Source organism: Sciurus carolinensis, chromosome 17 (genome assembly GCF_902686445.1).
Source record: "Sciurus carolinensis chromosome 17, mSciCar1.2, whole genome shotgun sequence".
Taxonomy (NCBI): domain Eukaryota; kingdom Metazoa; phylum Chordata; class Mammalia; order Rodentia; family Sciuridae; genus Sciurus; species Sciurus carolinensis.
In genome coordinates, this window is record NC_062229.1 from 57462029 (window position 1) to 57483623 (window position 21595).

Genomic DNA, 21595 nt, shown 5'->3' on the forward strand with positions numbered 1-21595 from the left:
CCCAACTCTCCCCCTAAAGCCAAAACACTGTGTTCCTGCCTCTTCTGTCTTTTGGGAAACTATATGAGCTCTCATTTGAAATAAGTGTTCACTGCTTAAAAATCAAGTTTAAGAGCCGCTGCCTAAGGCAATCTATAACTTTTTAATTGCTAAAATGTATGGGTTTAAGTTCAACACTTTCATGTTTGAGATTCAGAAATATCCCAATTATACCAAAAAACCAAAATGAGGGAGAAAACTGAAGGTCAGATTTCAATGAATGAATTGCCCTTTTTTTTTTTTTTATGGTTGTTATTAGAAGTGACCAGTGGAAGACCATTTCCTACCCTCCTGCCTTCCCTCTCTCCCTTCTTGTCTTTTCCTAATGAGAATTTACAGAATCTAATATATGCCAGAAATCGCAGAGAAGGAGCAAAATGATAAAATCTCCTCTCTGGAACATTCTGTAGGCTACTTAAGAAGAAAGACAATAAATAAGTCAAAGTTTGCAAATGACAAAAAGGCCCTGAAGGACATGTTAGGAGGGGAAGTGAGAGGCCACAGAAGGTGGCCTGTAAAGAGACAGGTCACATGCAGTGACCCAGGCCAGGCAGTTCCCTGTTGATCCATCTTGTGCTTCACTGAGCTGCCCTCGCCCCTCGTCTGATCAGCTGTGGCTACTGCCACTTCTAACAAGCATGGCGGGTGGGCAGGCAGGTCCAGGGCTGAAACTGTGACCCGAGGGGTCTCTCATTCTCTCTCTCTCTCTTTTGGCTTTAAGACCCTAGCTAGTTTACTCAGCCATAAAGAAGAATGAAATTATGACATTTGCCAGTAAATAGATGGAACTGGAGAATATCATGCTAAGTGAAATAAGCCAAGCTCAAAAACCAAAGGCCAAATGCTTTCTCTGATATGCAGATGCTAACACACAATGGTGGGGGAATGGGAGAATAGAAATTAATTGGATTAGACAAGGGGAATGAAGGGAAGGGAGGGGAATAGGAACAGGAAAGACAGTAGAATGATTAGGACATACTTTCCCATGTTCATATATGAACACACGACCAGTGAAATGCCACATCATGTGCAACCACAAGAATGGGATCCTAATTAGAATAAGATATATACCATGTTTGTATAAATATGTCAAAATACACTCTACTGTCATGTATATCTAAAAAGAATGACTAAAAATATGGAAAAAAAGAACCTAGCTACTAAGCCCTTGAGATATTTTGATTTGATTTTCTTGAAGATCGGAAATGCTCAATAGAAAAATATTTTTTCCATTTCTTAGTTTTATATATTGTTCTTGTGAGCAGGAGACCTCTTTACCCAACTGAGAATCCAGAGTATTAAAAAATAGTGGCTAGGTTTTGGGGGCCAGGTTGTTGGGTTCAAACCCTACCTTCTTAGCAATTGTGTGACCTTGGGCAAGTTGTTGAAGAACTGTGTGTCTCAGTTTCCTCAACTACAACACACACATTTACAGGGTGATGCCCCCTAGTGGTGTTGTGAGGGCTAAAACTAACAACTGAGCACAGCCTCTGGAATTCAGTAAGTGCCAAATGAATGGCACTGTGCAATAGAAACCCAAGAGCATGGCTGTGGACATTCTTCGAGTCCCAGAATGTCCACAGCCATGCCTGCCTTCTTCTTCTGATATGAACTAGGAACTTGAGCCCATTATTTTTCTTTGACAAACACTTCATGGGAACAGAAGGAAGCCCTATCCAGTGTCTTGCTAAGTGCTGACTGTGCTAGGCTGTCTAAAGCCATTCCATCACCCCGTAGAGGTTTCTGATGGTATTAATTAACTACAAACCACTGCAGCACCTGAGGAGAGGGGAAGGGGACAGCTGATAAAAGCCATTGGTGATGGGCAGAAAAGGTGTCAGATCTGGGTCACGTGGGCCAGCACATTTCTATGATCCTCTGAATTTGTTAATTTGCTCTCAGTGGAACTTCTGTTTACCTTCACCATAACCAAGCTCCTGCCGACAGCACCAGGTCTGCAATGGTGACTTTAAGACATCCTTCCAGCCACTTATCACTAATATATATCTTGGGTGCCTTTGCTCAAGGACCATGCTCTCGGTTCCTGTGGCTTATTTAGGACACTTAACATAACATATTATTTGTTCCCTCATAGCAAGGTCTCCTCCTGACAGCCAAGATTCTATTTTTCTGTCATAAGTAATTATAAATGTACACCTCTAAAAAGATTCCCAATTTGAGGGGCATAATCTATTTCAGATAGTAAATCACAGAGACATCTCCATCCCTTGGGCAGCCAAAATGTACAACTCAGATGTATGAGCTTGCTCTCTGAATTCCCCATACCTAAAGAAAAATGGGATGTTCTACTTTCTCCCTGGGGCAAAAAAAAAAAAAAAAAAAAAAAAAATCCAGCACTTTCGTTGGAGCAATTTATATTGGTTTCGCTTCCATTTTTTTTCAACTTCAGATATAGTGCTTCCATCTTCAAAATTCAACCCAGAAAAGTGTCTCCGAGTCCCGCTCTGAGGTTATCTGTCTCTTCAATTATGCACTTGAGATCACCCCTACCTCTCCTATGGCGACCCCTCTGTGTTTTCACCGAAGATCCTTTTATGTTCCTCCTCCACATAGTACTGACGGCCAAGTTCGCTGGTTCTCATCAGAAATGAGAGCTTCCTCTTCGTGCCTCTTGCCAACAAAGGGAATCCCCAGCTTTTATATGGGACTGATGCCTATCGAGGTGATAGTCCTGGCTTTGATAAAAAGACTGGATCTTTGTGTTAATGAAAACATGGACAGCCATGTGTTAGTTGACGATGGAGACCTGTTTTGAGAAACTGCAAGGTTGGGCGGTTTTGTCCTTGTGTGAATGCCATAGCGTGTGCCTCACGCAGACCTAGTAGCTCTGGGTCAGTCACTCCACGTGGCCTCTTGCTGCAATCAAGAGGCACAGTACACAGGGGTGTGTGGTCTGCTGATGGTGTAAGGTGGCATATGCTTTGTAGCAGACTTTTTTTAAGTAGAAAGAGTACATTCTAAAATACCAGTGCAAGTGTAATAGGGTAAATGCATAAACCAATAACAAGGTTGTTCATCATCATCAAGTATCATGTATTATGCGTAATTATGGGTGTTATGCTTTCATATGACTGGCAGCACAGTTGTGTCACCACAGACACATGGGTTATGTGCTGTGTTGTGATGGTGTGGTGGCTGTGCTGCCAAGACACTGGGCACTAGGAATTTCTCAGCTCCATTATGATCATAGGGGACCACCTCGGTACATGTGGTCTGTTGTTGACTGAAACATCATGACAGTCCACGACTGCATCTCAGTGAGGTCAGAGTATGGGGTTGTGCTTTGTAACAGTACCGACAGGAAGGATTTGGCAGGCACCATTTTAAGTGCTGCATGTGTGGTAGCTCTTTGTATCATCAAAAGAGAGCACCAGGTGGTCACCATTATTAGGATTATTACTCAGATGTGGTGACTGACATTCATAAAGGTCACACAGTGAGAATTGGCAGAGTGGGGATTCAGACGGTCAATTTGACACTAAACCATGCTCTTAAGCCCTGGGATTAACCTTTAGAAGGACAAGGACAATTTCTCTCTATATTCTGTTTAGTTGTAAAGAACCTATCACCCCAGTGGGTGTGGTGGGGCATGCCTGTATTCCCAGAGGCTCAGGAGGCTGAGGCAGGAGGATTGCAAGTTTGAGGCCAGTCTCAGCAACTTACTGAGACCCTAAGCAACTCAGCAAGACCCTGTCTGTAAATAAAATATAAAACAGGGCTGGGGATGTGGCTCCATGGTTAAATACCCCTGAGTTCAATCCCTGGTACCAAAAAAAAAAAAAAAAAAAAGAACCTATCATCCTAACAAATGAGGAACAGGTCACTCATTCCGGGTGTAAGCATAATGACCAGCACTTAACAAAAACAGTGACATCTCAAAGTGACAGATTTTCTCTATTCATAATAAGTTATTTTTATTTTTTTATGGATAGTAATCATATTCCCACCTTGAGCGCTTAAACTTCCAGAGGAATCTGGATTCTGCTCAGTCAGCTGTTGACTGGGAAGGACAATCGGCGGGCTCAACATGTTTAACCAGTCCCTAAAAAGAAAAGAAAGATATAACACGTCCAGAATTCCACACACAGATTTTACTTTTCTCCTGGATTTCCAATTCCATGCCACGAAGAAACATTTTTTTTCATCCTTTTTATTTCCAAAAGACAAGATATTCAGTTATTTCTATTTAGCTTTGTATATTGGTTAATATGGAGCCAATCACTTTATTAATCAAGTATTTATTTAATTCAATAAATACTTGAATTAAATGATGACTACTCCTCTCAAAAGTTTATTATTATTGTCATTAAATATAGCACATTTTTTTCTCACCTAAGAAAATTTTTGGTGGCATATGCCTATAATTTCAGCAGCTGGGAGGCTGAGGCAGGAGGATCCAAAAGTTCAAGGCCAGCCTCAGCAACTTAGGGAGGCCCTAAGCAACTCAGTGAGACCCTGTCTCTAAATAAAATACAAAAAAGGACTGGGGACGTGGCTCAGTGGTTAAGTTCCCCCGGGGTTAAATCCACAGTACCAAAAAAAATAATCATTTTAATAACTTAGAGGAACTACATCAGGGTGCCAGGTGCAGTGGCACATGCCTGTAATCTCAGTGGCTCAGGAGGCTGAGGCAGGAGGATCACAAGTTCAGTGCCAGCCTCAATTTAGGCCCTAAGCAACATATTGAGATTCTGTTTCAAAATTAAATAAATAAATAAAAAGGACTGGGGATGTGGCTCAGTGGTTAAGTATCCCTGGGTTCAGTCCCTGGTACCAATAAATGAATAGATAGGTAGATAGATAGATAGATAAATAAAAGAAGAAATGCAGCAGGGACCTGATAAAATCACAAGCCATGCATCATGGGTGACAGCTGTCTCTGTGTCATTCAAATCAGAAGTTTGTCCTGGAGTGGTCGTGGAACCACCAGGACCCAGGGATCAGTATGCATCAACTCGGCTTTAGAGCAGCAGGTGGCAGAGAAGCGGGAGAGGACTGTTGGCCTAGGGACTTGTTAATTCAGGTCTCTCATGATTGGGACAAAGCCACTCCTGAAGGCCCCTCCTGCGTTCCCTGTCCCTTTGCTCAAACTTCCGACTTCATTTCCCAGTCTCCCGCCATTCTTCCTCCTCATCCTTCCCAGTCTCCTGTTCCCTCTAGTAGACGCCTGGGTGGGCACAACTGGAGATGGTGACATCCGGCAGGCACGAGCCACGAGTGCTCCGCTTCATGCCCTTCTCACTTCCCACCTTGCTCACGAGCTCTGCGGGTGGAAGGGGGCAGAGGATGTGAAGGATTTCCAGGGGGAAATTCTAGTTCTGGCCTTGGTACCTGGACTGTCTACGCTTTCCTTCTCAACAGGAGCTTGTCTTCATGACTCAGTGGTTTCTTTCAAAGTGTTTGTGTTTCCTGTGGTCTTGATCTGCAATGGGAGACAGGCCCAACCAGCAGCTGAGAGCACTGGCTCTCAAGGCCAGTTCCAACAAAGGAGAAACTGGGCCAAGTCACTTGCTATTGCTAAGCCTCATCTGTGTAAAGGAGACGATGATAGTGCGCCAGAGTTTGGTTTTTAGGGAAAAAATGGATGAAAAACATTTGCCATAGATTTGGAATTTTAGCTAGGCCACCGCCTCTTTGTTCTCAAAGAAGATCATGGTGTGGCTTTATCTACAATGATAAACCAAGGTGGGAATTTGATTTTGTTGAAATTAAACCAGTAAAGGGTGAGTGGAGTGATCACCAGCTTATACAGTAGAGGTTTCCTGGCAAGCTCCTCTGGTTTGGGTATGAGGTGTCGCTGGAAAGCCCACGTGTGAGACAGCGCAGGGATGTTCAGAGGTGGAATGATTGCGCTATGAGAGTTGTAACCTAACCAGCAGATTAATCCACCGTGGTAGCTGTAGGCAAGTAGGGCCTGGCTGGAGGGGGTGTGCCCTTGGGGATTGTATTATCCCTGCCTTCCGGCACCTAAGCTCTTTCCTGGCTGACAGCTTTCCCCTGCCATGTCCTTCTGCCATGATGCTCTGACTCACCTCAGGCCCAGAGCTCTGAGTCTGCTGACCATGGACCGAACCTCTGAAATTGTGAGCCAAAGTAACCCTTTTCTCCTGTAGGATGTTCTTGTTGGGGGTACATTGGTCACAGGGACACAAAGTTGACTAGTACACAAGCCACTCACTCTTCTAGTATAAAAACTAATATAGAGGGGTTGGGGAGATAGCTCAGCTGATAGAGTGCTTGCCTTGCAAAAGCACAAGGCCCTGAGTTCGATCCCCAGTACCACAAAAAAAATAAATAAGTAAAACTAATATAGAATTCACTCAGTTTCTATTTGTAATATTTTAAGGGAATTCCAGTCATGTTCAGCAGAGTGATCACTAGATTCTGGCTGGTGGAAGGAGTGAGGTGACTGTGCTATGTAACTGAATTTCATAATAACGCATTAAGGACATCACAAAGGATTTGTCACAGGCTTCGAACTAATGGGGCATTTTCTGATAAGTGCCTTTTATTTAGTTCATTTTAATTATAGCAGGCCAAAAAATTCTGTTATAGAAAATTATGAGGTCACATAAATTACCAGCCCAGTGACCTCCTCACTCACTAAGAGTGATGGAGAACAGGGATGAACAGGAGAAAATAATGCTGTCATCTGCGGCAGCCCAGCTACAGACCAGGAGCCCTCCATAACAGCAGAGAGAGCCCCTCCTTGTGGTCCACAGGATGGGGGAAATGTAGGCAGGCTGGGGGGCTCATATTACATAAAGGAAGATGTTGGCTCCTTAGGCCAATGATTTCCTTCTCAGCAGCCACTATGGATGGTATAGGGTTCTTTTTGTGATTTAAAAAAATGTTAGATTTATAGAAAAGTTGCAAGAGGACCATAATGAACTCCTGTATCACCTCTATATCCAGATCCCCAACTTAAACCTTTTATCATACTCCATATCAATCAACAAGTCAGACACTGCAGTCCGTTGGCTAAGACTGATCTGCTGCCTGTTTTTGTATAGTCTGCAAACTAAGAATGGTTTTCCCATTTTTAAATGATTAAAAAAATGAATGCAATGTTTCAGGACATATTATATAAAATTTGATTTTCAGTGTCTACAGATAATGTTTTATTGGAACATCGCCATTATCTTTCGCTTCTGTATTGTCTATGGCTGCTTTTGTGCTACTGTGAGAGGGTTAAGTATTTTTTTACCTGGTCCTCTGCAGAACATGTTCAATGGCCCCAGATCTGTGACCATGTGCTCACCTTGATTGCTCTAGTACTAATCCAACAGCACACATTCATTCTCTCTCTTTTCCCCATACTTTCTATTCACACATTCATTATTATCCTTCTTTTCTCCATATTTGTAACTACTTTCTGACAGTGAGGAGCTTGGTTCCCATTAGCAATACATTTACTTATTTTTAAAAAGTTATTTATATATATATATTTTAGATGTTGATACTCCTTCATTTTATTCATTTATTTATATGTGGTGCTGAGAATCAAACCCAGTACCTCACACATGCTAAGCCAGTGCTCTGTCACTGAGCCACAACCCCACCCAATACATTTATTTATTTTCTGAATTATAAAGCACACCCAAAGTTGTTTCAGAATTGCTAAACAAAACGATATTTTAAAAAGAGCAAACAAACGGAACTCCACTCCAAACCTACCCTTTAGACTTCTCTATTTGTTTACAATTTTTTTCTTTAGTCAAAATACTATTTTCAAACTTTACTCTGGGATACCTTCTTGTTTTCCTTCTCCTCAGTGTGGTTATATTCATTTGAAACATAGTTGTCTGCTTCTATTTGTATTACATTTTAGTCCATTCTTACTGATTTCTATTTTTAAATTGCTATTGAGCACATAAAACGTGAACAATTCAGAAGCCAAAATTACCCTGAAAGGTGGATTCAGATGAGAGTTCCATCCTACTGCCCCTCATGCCGATCCCCACCCCTTATCACTTCTACCCATCCCACCCATCCCTCTGTAGATTTGCACTTCATTGCTTCTGGTATTTATTGCCTTTCTGTGTTTCATTTTGCAATAAAGAAGTAGAAGTGATGTCTATTTTTAAAAGTTCCCATTTTTCTTTTTATAACAGATAGCATACCACAATGACTCTCTTGACTTTCGTTGCTTCAGCTTACAATATATCCTGGAAATAACTTCATACCATTGCACAGAAAGCTTCTTCATTCTTTTTTACAGCTGCCTAATACTCCACCACATGGATATACCATAACATATTTCACTGTCCTATGTTTGGGCATGTTTTCAATTACTGTCATTAATAACGCATGGAATAACCTTGAGCATATCTATGTTTGAATGCTTGGAAGTTTATCTTCAAGGTCAATTCCTGCCGATACCATTTTCCCATCCTGGTGACATTTTTTGATGTTACTTTATACATACTTAGCAATTTCATTTTTTCAAAAGCATCCTTGTTTGTGGTGGATTGTTAACAAGCAGTCAATGCCCTAGCACTTGCATCTTACGCCTTTACTCTTCTACATGTGTTGTTTAATGCTCACTCTCGATCAGCTCTGTTGAACCTCCACTCCTCTCCAGTGAATGGGGAGTTCCGCCTCAGGTTTAATCACCATGTATGTGCCTGTCCTAGTTTAGTTTGGAATCACTTCCTTAGCCTTTGTTCCCCAGCTAACTGTTCCACCCAGAACGTGATTGATCTTTCTCTGTGTTCTGCCATTTCCACAGTTGCCTTGACCTTTGGAGTTGATACTCGGATTTCCTCATCTGTGACTATAATCCTTTAATGCCTTGGACTAACTCCATCCTCTGTCACTAAATGGCCTTAGATCCTTTGGTGGGTAAACATCCTTTTCAGTCAGCCCTGCGCCAGAGCTTCCTCTTCCTCCTAGCTCTGGAGAACCTAGGCAGGCCTGTCTGGAAACTGGAGAAACAGCTTCTAGGCAGCCTGAATATTGTCACCAGAAGAGGGGTGTTATTTGAGAACCAAGTCAATGGATCTGTTTTAAATACCACACACGGAAACACAGTGCAGATAAAGAATTAAAACCATCTTGTGAATTTTCACAACAGCCAGACTGATCTAATATTAATATCATAGTCCAAAATAATACCACATTATTTCCATTCGACCTGCATGCATCAGTGAACATAGCCTGAGTGAGCTGGATGGGATATTTTTAGGAGGGAAGGCAACATCCTCAGCTAAAATAGACTATGGCTGTAGTGCCTTCATTTAAACAACATTTTATTTACAAGACCGTTTTGCATGCATTTCTTTTGTTAATGTGTTCCCTATAAATACACACATAGGCGCAGATACACAACAGTACATGATAGCAGGTAGCCCAACTCTCTTCCTGTAGATATGGGAATCATTTGCTGAACTCCTGTGTGCCAGGCCCTGGGGACTGTGAGATCAGTTATTCTTGGTTCCTGTTTTCAGAGATCCATGGTCTGATGGAGGAAGCACTTGAGCCAACAGGAAATGACCAAGGAACCACAGATTGTGCTTGCTGGCTGCTGAGCTGCCCCACCACACTCTGCCCTTGAGGGACTTCCCTGGTGATGGAGCTATCTACGATCCTGTGTACATGCAAATGTTTATTTGGGAAGCACTTATTTCAGACGTGTAAAACATGACAGTAACTATTATATCGCTCTCATTTACAGTCCTGTGCCACCTGCTCTCATTAAGCTCTAGGTCAGACGAACTGGCCCAGCGACATACTTCTCACAGAGGATGTTTTGTTAGAAATTTAGCAATTTGCAGTAATGTCTATCTGACACTTAATGATACTCATTTCAGCCAGGCGCGGTGGTGCGTGTTTGTAATCCCAGCTATTCTGAAGCCTGAGGCAGAATTGCAAGTTCAAGACCAGTCTTGGGAACTTAGGGAAACTCTATCTCAAAACAAACAGAAAAAAGCAACAACAAAAAACTCTCACTTGTGGGGAAAAGTCACAGAATCTTTTTTTTGTTTTGTTTTGTTTTTGGTACCAGGGATTGAACCCAGGGGCACTTAACCACTGAGCTATATCCCCAGCCCTTTTTTATGTTTTATTTAGAGACAGGGTCTCGCTGAGTTGCTTAGGGCCTTGCTAAGTTGCTGAGGCTGGCTTTGAACTCCTGATCCTCCTGCCTCAGCCTCCCGAGTTGCTGGGATTACAGGTGTTTGCCACTGCACTAGAACAGAATCTTTTTAAACGCTGGTGAAAACTGTTTCCTAAGAAAATGCTCATTTACTTCAATTTCAGGAGTTCATGGAGTCTGAAGCCAATCCATAGACTTCTGAATCCCAAAGAAAGAACTTTTGCACCAGGGAATATCATGGAGATGACATTTCGAGTAGTGTGATCTGTAACTGCAAAGTTTTTCTGTAAAACACCAGATATCTGTAAATGCATTAGGCATCATGAGCATGGAGGCTTGTGTTGCAATTATTCAACTCCGCTGTTGTAGTGAGAAAGTACTCATGAACTAATTTATGAATGGGCGTGGCTGGTTTGCTGAGAAACCTCATTTGCCAAAACAGGCACTGGCTGGGATCTGCCCATGGGCTGGGTTCTATGACCCCTGTCTCTTAGGAAGGAACCGTGAAGTAGGAAATTCTTGAGATTCTTAGGACAATTCCTGCCCATCAGTTCAGTAGTCCAGAGGAGGACACCTGACCTAATCTGGGCCAGTTGCTACACTTCCCTGGACTTTCCGTTGTCTGAAGATCTGAACTAGATATGAAAAGAAGACAGTCCTACAGTGAAGACAAAGGCCAAAAGAAGTAGAACTCAGATGTCACTCCTGAACACACTTCCTGTCACATGAAGGAAGCTGGTTGAAGACAGAATGAGGTACCTTGAAGTCTGGGGTATAAAACCGTATAGATCCCACTGAATGAACTGGGAAACTGGGACAACGTGAATGCTGTAGGGGTTCAGCTTAGCCCAAGGAGCCTGAGGTCTTGGTAGTTCCTCTTTGTGAAGATGTGCTAGAAGCATTTAGGTGTCCACTACTAAGCCTTAGCCTGAGCTCTTGAGTATGCCAACACGTCTCCAAACCTACGGCCACCATCTTAGTCTACTCTTCTAGCTTCTCTTCCTTGGTTTCTTCCCAGTTTGGATTCTCCATAATCCGATCCAGAGTGAGCTTTTCAAAATGCTTAAAATTTTAGGGTAAAATCCTAAATGACTACATTGGCTTAAAGCCTTGCACAGCTTGCTCCTTACTATCTCTGCCCTATGTTTCTGTAACTTTCTGTCACTGTCACACAATAGCACCCTCGAGCTTCAGTGGGAGACACACCCTTTTCCCTTCTCTCACAGTGGCCTAGTTTACTCTGTCCTTCAGTCTTCAGCTTTCTGTTAGATACTACTTCAGAGGAGTCTCGCTTGTGTTCTAAACCTACCCCAAGTTCTCTGTCAGCTGACATCCAGGAAACACCTGGCCTATTCATATTAGGATGATCTGAGGCAGACTGAAGAAAGGACTCGTTACAAACATGAGGGCAGGTATAGGGTAACCCAAAGGAACAGTACATAATCCCACTCCTAAGCCTTATCTTAAGGAATAAGGATGGGACCAAAACCCAGAAAGCAAAAGGCATGGATAGGGGGCTCCCAGAAGGGAGCTGTGGCCTTGGTCCAGCATTTTCAGTGAGCCTGAGTTAGTCCTACAGAGGGGGAGCTGGGGAAGAGTGCGTTTGGACATCTCTGCCCTCTCGTTCCCATTGACTGAGCTCCATCAGAAGCCAAAGGGCAAGGGCGTCGTTGAGGTAGTTCATGTCCATCAGCCTCGCTGGGAGCAAGAGAAGAGGGAGAAGGGGGAGGGTGGATCCAAAGGGGTAGGAGAAGATGTCAGATTCCACAGTGACTTCCAAATGGTCACCTCACTGTGTAATTACCCTCCCAGCTGTGTGACAGTCACGTCTCCCCCATCCTCACCGACTGCAAGCTCCACAGGAAGGCAGTCCTATCTGTCTTCTTCACAAACACTGGATTCTCAATGAATGAGTATCCATAGGAAGGCCGGGGCTAATCAGAGAAAGACATTCAAATGGGAGCGAAAAGACTGGACCCGAGGAGTTCTCGGAGGAAGACCTTGCAGGGAAAAGGTCAGAAGAGAGCGCTGGGAGGGATCCCAGGACTTTGAAAAGGCAGCTAGCTGAGGATGACGTGAGAATTACGCTTGCCAGACATTTCTCCTCCTCCCAAGCTCCTCTAAGTGTTCCCCAGAGGATGATTACGTTATGGCGACATCTGCAGCAAGATCCCATCTCATTCAAAGCATTCCAAGCAAAAGTAAAGCATAAAACAAATTCTGCATTTTCCTCTCACCTCAATCCAGGTTTATTTGGAGACATGTAGCTAGCGCTCATACAAATGGGAAATAATTTTTCTTTCTTCATTTAGCTTCTAAAAAGCACCTCTCCTGCCCATATCTTTTGTCAGGAAATCCATAAAACAGAGAGGATCCATCTCCTGCCAAGTGCTCAGTGCTCCAAGAAATCTCAAAAAGCATTAACTTCTTTATACTCATTTAAATACAGTTTATACATTCTCTGCAGAACTAAATGTCTTTCTGGCTTGGCAGTATTTTCCTCAGGTTAAGAAAATATTAATGATGTAGCACTTTAGGACCATTTTCTAGATGTTGCCCCAGTAGCTATGACAGACGGTTCAATCCTCAAGGTACAAATTGAGGCATCAGAAGTCAAGTTCAAGTGCAACATGCAACCACTAGTAGCCTAACTAGTTGGGACAACACAGAAGTCTGATTACTTCTTTTCTCTACACTGTTATCAGCTTAACTATTTTATAATTCTACACTTAATAGATGTTTATTGAGCTCCTGTATTGTTGCAAATTTTTATACTGCGTGCTGAGGAGCAAGACATGGTCCCAGTTTACTGGGAATGGATAGTTAGGCCAACATTGATAAGAGAGGGAAGCATGTGTTAGAGGTGAGCCCAGGGAAACTTGTACAAAGGGGAGAACTGTTTGGGAAGGCTTTCAACAAGTCATGAAAGGGTTATAACTGAAGGATGAGTATGAGGTAACAAGAGAACAGATGGAAGAATATTCTAGAAAAAATAGCATGCACCATAGTAGAAGTTGTGAGTCAGTTTGGGGGTACTTTGAGCAGCATGAAATGATGGGTGCACATAGGTGTTGAGTGAGGAGACTAGTCAGTTACTGAAGAACGCACGATGCCTGGATGGAAAACTGAGAAGTGCTGAAGGCCCTGGGGATCCACTGGAAGATTTTAAGCTAGAACAATATGGACTTGCATTTTAGAAAGACCACAGTGGCAGGTGGGTGCAGAATGGATTGGTGAGGAATAAAGAGGGGCCCTGAAGATTAGTTAGGAGCTTGTTGCTGTATTACAGGCAAGGAATAATGGTGTTATTTTGGAAATTTAGTACACAGGTGTATGGAAGTACACATGAGAAACACAGAACCTTCCCCTTGACAGTATCTGTTTCTCACTGTGTCAGAGTAAGGTTGTAATTCAAGGGGAACAGAATACGCTACCTCCAAATATATTACTTTAGTATATTGATCACTTTGAGCTGAAGGCAAATGAGATACAACAGATGCAGGAAGTGCTATCTAACCTCCTACTTCCTTCCTAGAAGCAGGGCATATATTTCCCCTGAAGAAGATGCTTTCCTTGTATTGGGAAGAGAACATTCTTATCACCTAAGGTGGGGATTTGATATTGACATTGAGAGGAATCTGTGTAAACGAACCTTATAACATTTTCTAATCACTGTCCCACAATTCACTGCCTCCAACCTAAGCCCCCTATACCTCTGTCTTGTCTTAACTGTTTATCTCTCTTTGTTAAAATGGTATATCAGCTCTGGATCTAGCCCTTCTTTGTACCTTCAGTTCTTTTCAATGAAGGCCTCCATGCACATGTAAAACTTAAAATATTAACATTACATAAAATGTGGATGTTTTTCTCCTGCTAATCTCTTTTTAGTAATTTTGATTCACAGGCCCAAGTCACAGAACCTAAGAGGGTAGAGGAGTCTTTCCTTCCCAACATAACCTACAAAAATCTCCTGAGAAAACATCTCATTTATATCATTGAGAGTGAAACATTCTAGTGATGGCAGTTTGCTTCAAGGATTTTATAATCTAATAAGGAATTTTTAGATTATTTTTGTGTGTCCCATATATTAAGCTAAATTTAAATGGTTACTGAGTGTCTATGTGCCTCACACTGAGTTGATTATACAAGGATCTTGAATAAATATAAGGCATGGTCCCCCAAAAGTAGGCTCAAATATGAATAGGCACTGTCAGAAGAAAAGAAATATAAATTTCTCCAAAAAAAAGCAAGCTTGACCTTGTATATAATTATGGAAATGTAAATTAAAATAATGATATATCACTGATACTTAGCAGCTTAGCAAGAGTTCTAAAGGCTGATAAAACTTGGTAGGAGGAAGATAGGAAGATGGTTCCCTACATACCCTGTGGGCAGAAGTATAAACCAGTAAACAATAATACCTATCAAAATTACCTTGAGAAGTAATTCTGCTAGAAATTTATTGTGAATACTTACTAGCTCAACCATTCACAGGCAAACATGTGAATGAGGATGTTTATTACAACACTATTTACAGTAACTGAAAAACTGGAGACCCCCTCAATGTCCATCACCAGAGAACTGGATAAATCAATCATGGCATGTCTAAACAATGAAATAACTTCCAGCAGCCATTGGAAAATATAGTCAGTTGATATGTATGAACTCAGACAGATATCAAAGATCTATTCAGTAAAAATCTAAAATGAGTTGAAGAACAATATAATCATATCATTTTTATATAGAAAAATATGTATATAAAATATATTTTCTAATACATACATAGCAAGTTTTGATGAGTGTCTAGGAAACTAACCATCAACACATCTGGAGGTAAAAGTGGGGGTTTCAGGGAGAGATCTTAATCTATTTTTTTACCTTCTTTCTTTTTACACTGATTGGACTTGGTTTTGTACTAAATTTTGTTGTTGTTTTTGTTTTGTTTTATTGCTGTCCTGAGGATTAAATTGAGGGCTTTCTCACATGTGCTTGGCAAGCGCTCTACCACTGAGACTGGTACTTCCTTTTTTTTTTTTAAAGGCAGAGTCTTTTTCTTTAGGAGCTTCCAAGTTGATGAGATCTACAAGAAGACTTCTGAGACACATCTTAAAAACATATAAAACAAGTATTTTGAGTGGTAAATGCTTACTGGGCTTAGATACTAGATTGGTTCCTCTAACAGTGAGGAGGAAAGAAGAAAAGGAGTTCTCTTCATGCCAAATTGCTCATCTAAGCTGCTCCGAGCAGTCTCCCCCACTGGAAATATAAACTCCAACAATAACAGCAGAACATTCTGGATCTTTAAGAATTTTGGTAATGTTCCTGGAAATTGTCAAGATTTTATTTACCTAAATGACAACTGCTTTATCTAATGCTATAAATAAAACTGAAAGAATAAATGGTCATTTCTTCTTTTTTTTCTTTTGGTACTGGGGATTGATCTCAGGGGCACTTGACCATTGAGCCACATCTCCAGTCCTATTTTTTATTTTACTTAGAGACAGGATCTCACTGAGTTGCTTAGCGCCTTCCTTTCGCTGAGGTTGGTTTTGAACTTGTGATCCTCCTGCCTCGGCCTCTAGAGCCCCTGGGATTACAGGCGTGTTCCACCGTGCCCAGCTATCCTTCTTTTTAATACATCATTCATGAACCTGGTTCCTGGGCTGCACTCTGCAGTGCCAAGTTTGAAAAATCAATGACATAACTCCAGTTGGATGCCATGGCACATGCCTATCAGGAGGATCCCAAATTCAAGGCCATTCTCTGCAACTTAGCAAGATCTGGTCTCAAAATAAAAACTAAAAAAAGCAAAGGGATGCTGCTCAGTGGTACAGCACCCCTACCTTCAATCCCTAGTCCCCTGGGGGGTGTTGGGGAAAGAAACAACATAACTTGACCAACAATGGTTCCATGGGAAAGTTAAAAGCTGCCTTAAATGGAGTGGAAGCCAGGCTTGCTCAGAGCTCAGAGGGAGCACAGACTCTTTTCATCTCAGAGATGTATTCATGTGAGTATGTGAAAAGAAGCTTAATATTATGTTTTAATTTGCTTTTCAAAGGATCTTTCTTTTTTCCTTATTTTTTTAGTTGCTGGAGGACAAAAGGTCTCAGCCTCCTAGAAAACTAGGCAGTGACTCATCTTTTACCTTTCACTGGAGGAGAATCATTTTGGGGTGAAAATTCTCAAGGAAGTCAGTTTATCTCCTCAAAACAGAAAGGACTAATCAAGCATTGTCTGATTAATTAGCGACACTTGGAAAAAAAAATGCTATCAAGGCCTACAGCTGCAATCAATTTAATCAACATGCAAAGAGCCAATCTATGGTTTTCTTGATTAACAAAGCTGAATGTTAAACAGAGAAGTGTGACATTGTAGTGCCATTAGCTAAAGCTACAAATTGAGAATTTCCCCTAAATATTCAAAGTCAGGTCAGGATAAAGTGAAAGCTTTTTCATACTCAATTTCTTACTATGAACACCATGAGCGTGGCCATTTCAATTTTTCCCCTTGATATTTCCATGTAGGAAAAATAAGTTTCATCTGAAGAGGAGAGATGAACCATGACTTGAGAACACTCCAAGACACCCACAAAAAAATCAACCCTCGCCACACAGTGTCACCCGATAAAATCTACCACACGATAATAGTGCTAGTAGTTATTGTTATTTGAAATTACAGAAAAAAGACTTATTCCCAAGTAGCTTTATGTAACACTTTTTGAAGTTAGAAGATTACTGCGAGTTAAGGACTTTGTAACTTTTAAGTCATTAGCAAATCAAGAGCAGAAAACTTTGCCGCCTTTTCGAACTTTAACTAGAGGATAATTGCCTTAAAATTAGAATACAAAATAAAATCATCTAGACCTTTCTGTGAAATGATGGAACTTAATGTTGCAGAAAGAGTAGGTGGAGTTTAATTTAATGCTTTAATTTAGCTTTCTGGGCTTTTGTAAAGAATAACTACAGGGTATCATTTTCATCATTAAGTGTGTCAGAATAATAAGATACCATATTTATGTACTGATTTCCATTTTCTTTTCAAAGTTTGGTTATACTTTTATGTTCAGTAGTCAAATAAAACAAATGATATGCTAAAAAGAAGGCTCTGTGAGGTGAATGACAATTTAATTTCTCCCCAGTGTTGGCTGACTGCACAAGAAAATAAAGAACTGGAGAAAGTTGACAGGATATTTAGTTGACTAGATTTATTTCCCAGCAGTTGCAGGGTATGTTAATTGTAACTTTTCAGTTAATGAAAAATATTGTGATAGAACAGTGATGTGGGTGATAAACGGACTTTTAAATACAGAGGATGATAAAGTTCTATTTCTAAAACTTGGGGAGGAAATAATCAAAACCCTTTCCTTGGTTGGACCATTCTTTTTTCTGGTACAGGGGATTGAACCCAGGGGCCTTAACTGGTGAGCAACATCCCAGCCCTTTTTAATATTTTATTTAGAGACAGGGTCTTGCTGAGTTGCTTAGGGTCTTGCTAAGTTGCTGAGGCTGGCTTTGAACTTGTGATCCTCCTGCCTCAGCCTCCCGAGCTGCTGGGATTATAGGGGTTGGACCAATCTTGTGAGCACAATTGGGTTTGCCAGGGAGGGCAGTAACTCTTTCTAGTCGCCAAGGTACCATCGTGATTGTTATTACTCATCGAATTACTCCAGCTGCTGTTTCAACTTAAATATGGTACTCATTCTACAGAAAGCTTACAGGATGAATTGTAAAATGATAGAAAGACAAAAAAAAAAAAAACCATTGCAATATCATAAAGAGCAAAGTGTCAGACTAAGAATCTCACTGAGGATTCCCACTAATAAACTCTTTGACTGAAGTATAACAAACACATAGAAAAGTGCACAAATAGTAGCTCAGTGAATGTCCCCAAGGTGAACAGTAACCACCCTCTGGGTCAGAAGATGGACACTTCCCTTCCTCCTAATGGTCACCCTCTCCTCTCCCCAAGGGCAACCCCAGTGGCAAGACTCCAGATCGGTTTGCCTGTGACTGAACTTATCTGAATGGAATCCTACCAGATCCTCAGAGATCCAGCTTCGTGCTGGAATATTACATTTGTGAAATTCATCCATGTGTTTGAGTGAATGTAGTATTCCACTGAGTAAATATAGCACAATTCCCTCATCCCTTCTACTACTGAAAGATAAGGGATCACTTCTAGAGCGGAGCTATCAAGGATGTGTTTATAGAAGGAGGCAAAACGTTCCTCTTCCAACTTGGGTCCAGTAGTTGGGGGGTCTGTGAATCAATCAACAACAGAGTAAGAGGAGAAAAGAAAGTTTATTTGCAATGCACCTGGGAGCTGGTCAGTGATGAGCACCCCATTGAATAGCCAGAGATCAAGGTTTATGTACCAACTTAACGAAATGGGAGGGGGTCTCTTTTAGATATGCCATGGGAAAATTTGATAGGTTTCTCTGGTGATTTGGGTGTTAATGGGAAGAGTTGCCTGTGTCCCTGGTAGCTGATTTTGCAGGAAACTTCCTCACAGGGGGGATTAATGGCAAAGGTATTTTAGGGAGGTTCTGCTTTGACCAGGTAAGGGAAGTCTGGATAAGATTTCTTCCTTTTTGTGTTTCTTGGAGGTCAAATGCTTTCACTTTGAAATATCTTAATATTACTGGGCCTGATGGCACACACCCGTAATCCCAATGACTTGGGAGGCTTAGGCAGGAGGATTGCAAGTTTGAGGCCAGTCTCAGCAATTCAGCTGTCTCAAAATATAAAATTAAAAAGGGCTGGGGATGTGGCTCCGTGGTTAAGTGCCCCTGGGTTCAATCCCTGGTACTAAAACCAAACAACAAAACACCAACTAATCTTAATTCAAATTCCGGGTCTTGGGTGGGTCCTCGTAGTTTTGATATGACTTTGGAAGTCATCTACTGGCTGTACATCTAGGAGGGTCATGGCTGGAGAAAAGGATATGGTCTGTTCAGCTTGTACATCTCCACCTAAACAGTTTTCCAAAGTAGTCACATCAATTTGTACTTCCACTAGCGGTTGTGTTAGTTACTCTATGTCCTCACCAAAATGGGTATTTTGCATCATAGCCATTGTGATGGCATGTGGTGGAATCCCAGTATATTTGTAATTTGCATTTCTCTGACATCTAGTCAGTTTGTGCACATGGTTATCTGTTTACTGGCCATTTGACTATCTTCTTTCATGAAATGACTCTTGAAGTTACCTGGCTGTTTTTTCCTTTGGGGTTCCTTATATATTCTGGATGTGAGTCCTTCTTGTGATGCAAACATTCTGTGGTGTGCCTTTTTACTTCCTAAGTGGTGTCCTTTAATCCCTTTCTGATTTTAATATGTCTAATTTATCCATATTTTCCTTTATGGCAAGTGAAATTCAAGACCTGATTAAGAAATCTTTTCCTACCTCAAGGTCATGAGTCTATTCTTCAATGTTTTATTCCATTGCCCAAAATGACAGTTATGAGCACCGTCAGTCACAAGTAACTTCTGAGCACCTGAATTGGAGTTAGTATGAACTGAGATGGTTTGCAAATTTAAAACATACACTGGACTTAAGGACTTAATATTGAAAAAAAGGCAAAATACCTCATTAGAAATATTTCATCTTAACTATGAAGGGACCAACAAACCACCAGAATGGCATAGAGACTATTTTAAATTGTAAATGTGTGAACAAACAGCAGATACAGAAATCAATCTTATCGCAGTGTCTCTTATCTGACTAAAGCAGAGCCTTCTGAGCTGCTACCTGCCCCCACCTCACATGTCCTGGGAAGTTTCCAGCTAGGGGACAACTGACTATCAGTGTGTGGACTTTCCAAGGAATTATGTAAATGAGCCTTATCAGGACATCCGGTCCTGTCCCACTGACACCCTCTGCCACTTCCCTTACTAAGCTGACATAGCGAGCTTTTCCATGGTTACATGGAGAGCCCTCTTTCCAGAATGCACCTAAATGTAGGTGTCATGAACCACTTTGTTTGGTTTGTCTGTGGCCAATTGATTTGCAGACCTCTAATCTCTAGAATCTAGGTTGGTGGAGGAAAAGTTCTCCTTCCATAATTACCCATTGAAATGATGATAGTTTGGGATATACTGGGTTAAGTGAAATTATGTTTGTAAAATGTATTTTACTGTTTTTTTCATTATTTTTTCAATCAATGTGTTTACTAGAAAATTAAAAATTCCATTAACGACTTCCATTCTGTTTTGATGGACAGTGGCTCTGGATGAGGTTCTCTTTCTCCAGGTGGGATTCCTATGCTTTTAGCAATTATGGGAAGGTCAGTGTACCCTCACTGGTTGTCCATTAGGATGACTCAGAACGTGTCTTCCATTCCCTAGAGAGATGGTTTATTTCTGGTTCACTCTTTTACCTGAGGTGTAGTATTTTGAAACTCACTATGGCACCATCTTCTCATAGACCTTGACCTCCGATTCTGTTCCCCAAACTCATGTGGTGTTGAACCTGCGCTCAGCCATTGAGCCCCTCTGCGGTGGCTTTCTGAAGTGGCATTTTTCTTGAGCAAAGTGGCATGATGTGCATGGCTACCTCCCCTGGCATTCCCTCTCTTGGATCAAAGCCCCATAATTCCTCATTGCCTTGGAAACTCTCCAGTGGCGTCAATCAAAGGCTGTTCATGTTTTGTCTGGCTTTTCTGGATATTCTCAGAGGGAAGTTCATTGTTAAACAACCAAGCCTGCCATTGCTAGAGGCAGAAATCACTGCTATTTAATTAAAAATTCTACCACGGTTGTCATTTGATGTAAGAGTTTCATCACAGCTGAAGTGGGGACGTGAGTCAGGGTTGTGTACAATGAGCAGTCCCAATCTCACTGCAGTCGGAGAATGCTTCACAGAGCAGGGAAGTGGCTTTTAGAGAAGGAGAGGACAGCAAAATGACAACTCCAGGGCTAGGAGTGTCAGGTAGGGCTAGGAATGGATTGTTTGATAACCTTTCTGATTAAATGAATAATGGAAATCTTAAAGAAGACGAATGGGTTATAAATCACATGCTGATTCTGACTGGGAGCACAGCCTGGCGCGCATTATTGAGAAGGATTTTAAGTTTACATCAATACTCAGTGGGCAAGAGGACTGTGGTCTACCAGCCGTGTCTGCCACGGACAAAGGAGATGGTAGTTATCTGCACACGAGTGTGAATCATATCCCAGAAATAGCCTGCTAGCGACTGAAGTTTTGTGCATGAAATACATGCTTATCACTGGACTGGGTGCAAATTAAAATAATTTAGATTTATCAGATCACCTAAAAGTGATGATCTTTAATGGAGGACCAAAGAGCTCCACCTTCAGCTATGCGCTATCTAAGGTTGTAATAAAGAGTCTCTGGGTACAGTGAGTATACTTTTCAAAATTTTGGAAGACATTGGCTGATAGAATAGGTTGGATGACAGAACTGACACAGAATAAACTTG

At 41.4% G+C, this 21595-nt stretch overlaps 1 protein-coding gene across 3 annotated transcripts in view; it reads right to left on the reverse strand.

Moving 5' to 3' along the window:
* The window catches only part of Cfap20dc (CFAP20 domain containing), a 230944-nt gene that overhangs the window by 9511 nt on the left and 199838 nt on the right, over nucleotides 1-21595 (reverse strand). For all 3 annotated transcript variants that reach the window (XM_047531685.1, XM_047531684.1, XM_047531683.1), the window contains one exon: nucleotides 4008-4102. In XM_047531685.1, coding sequence (XP_047387641.1) covers nucleotides 4008-4102 — 95 coding nt within the window. The remainder of the gene's footprint in view (nucleotides 1-4007; nucleotides 4103-21595) is intronic.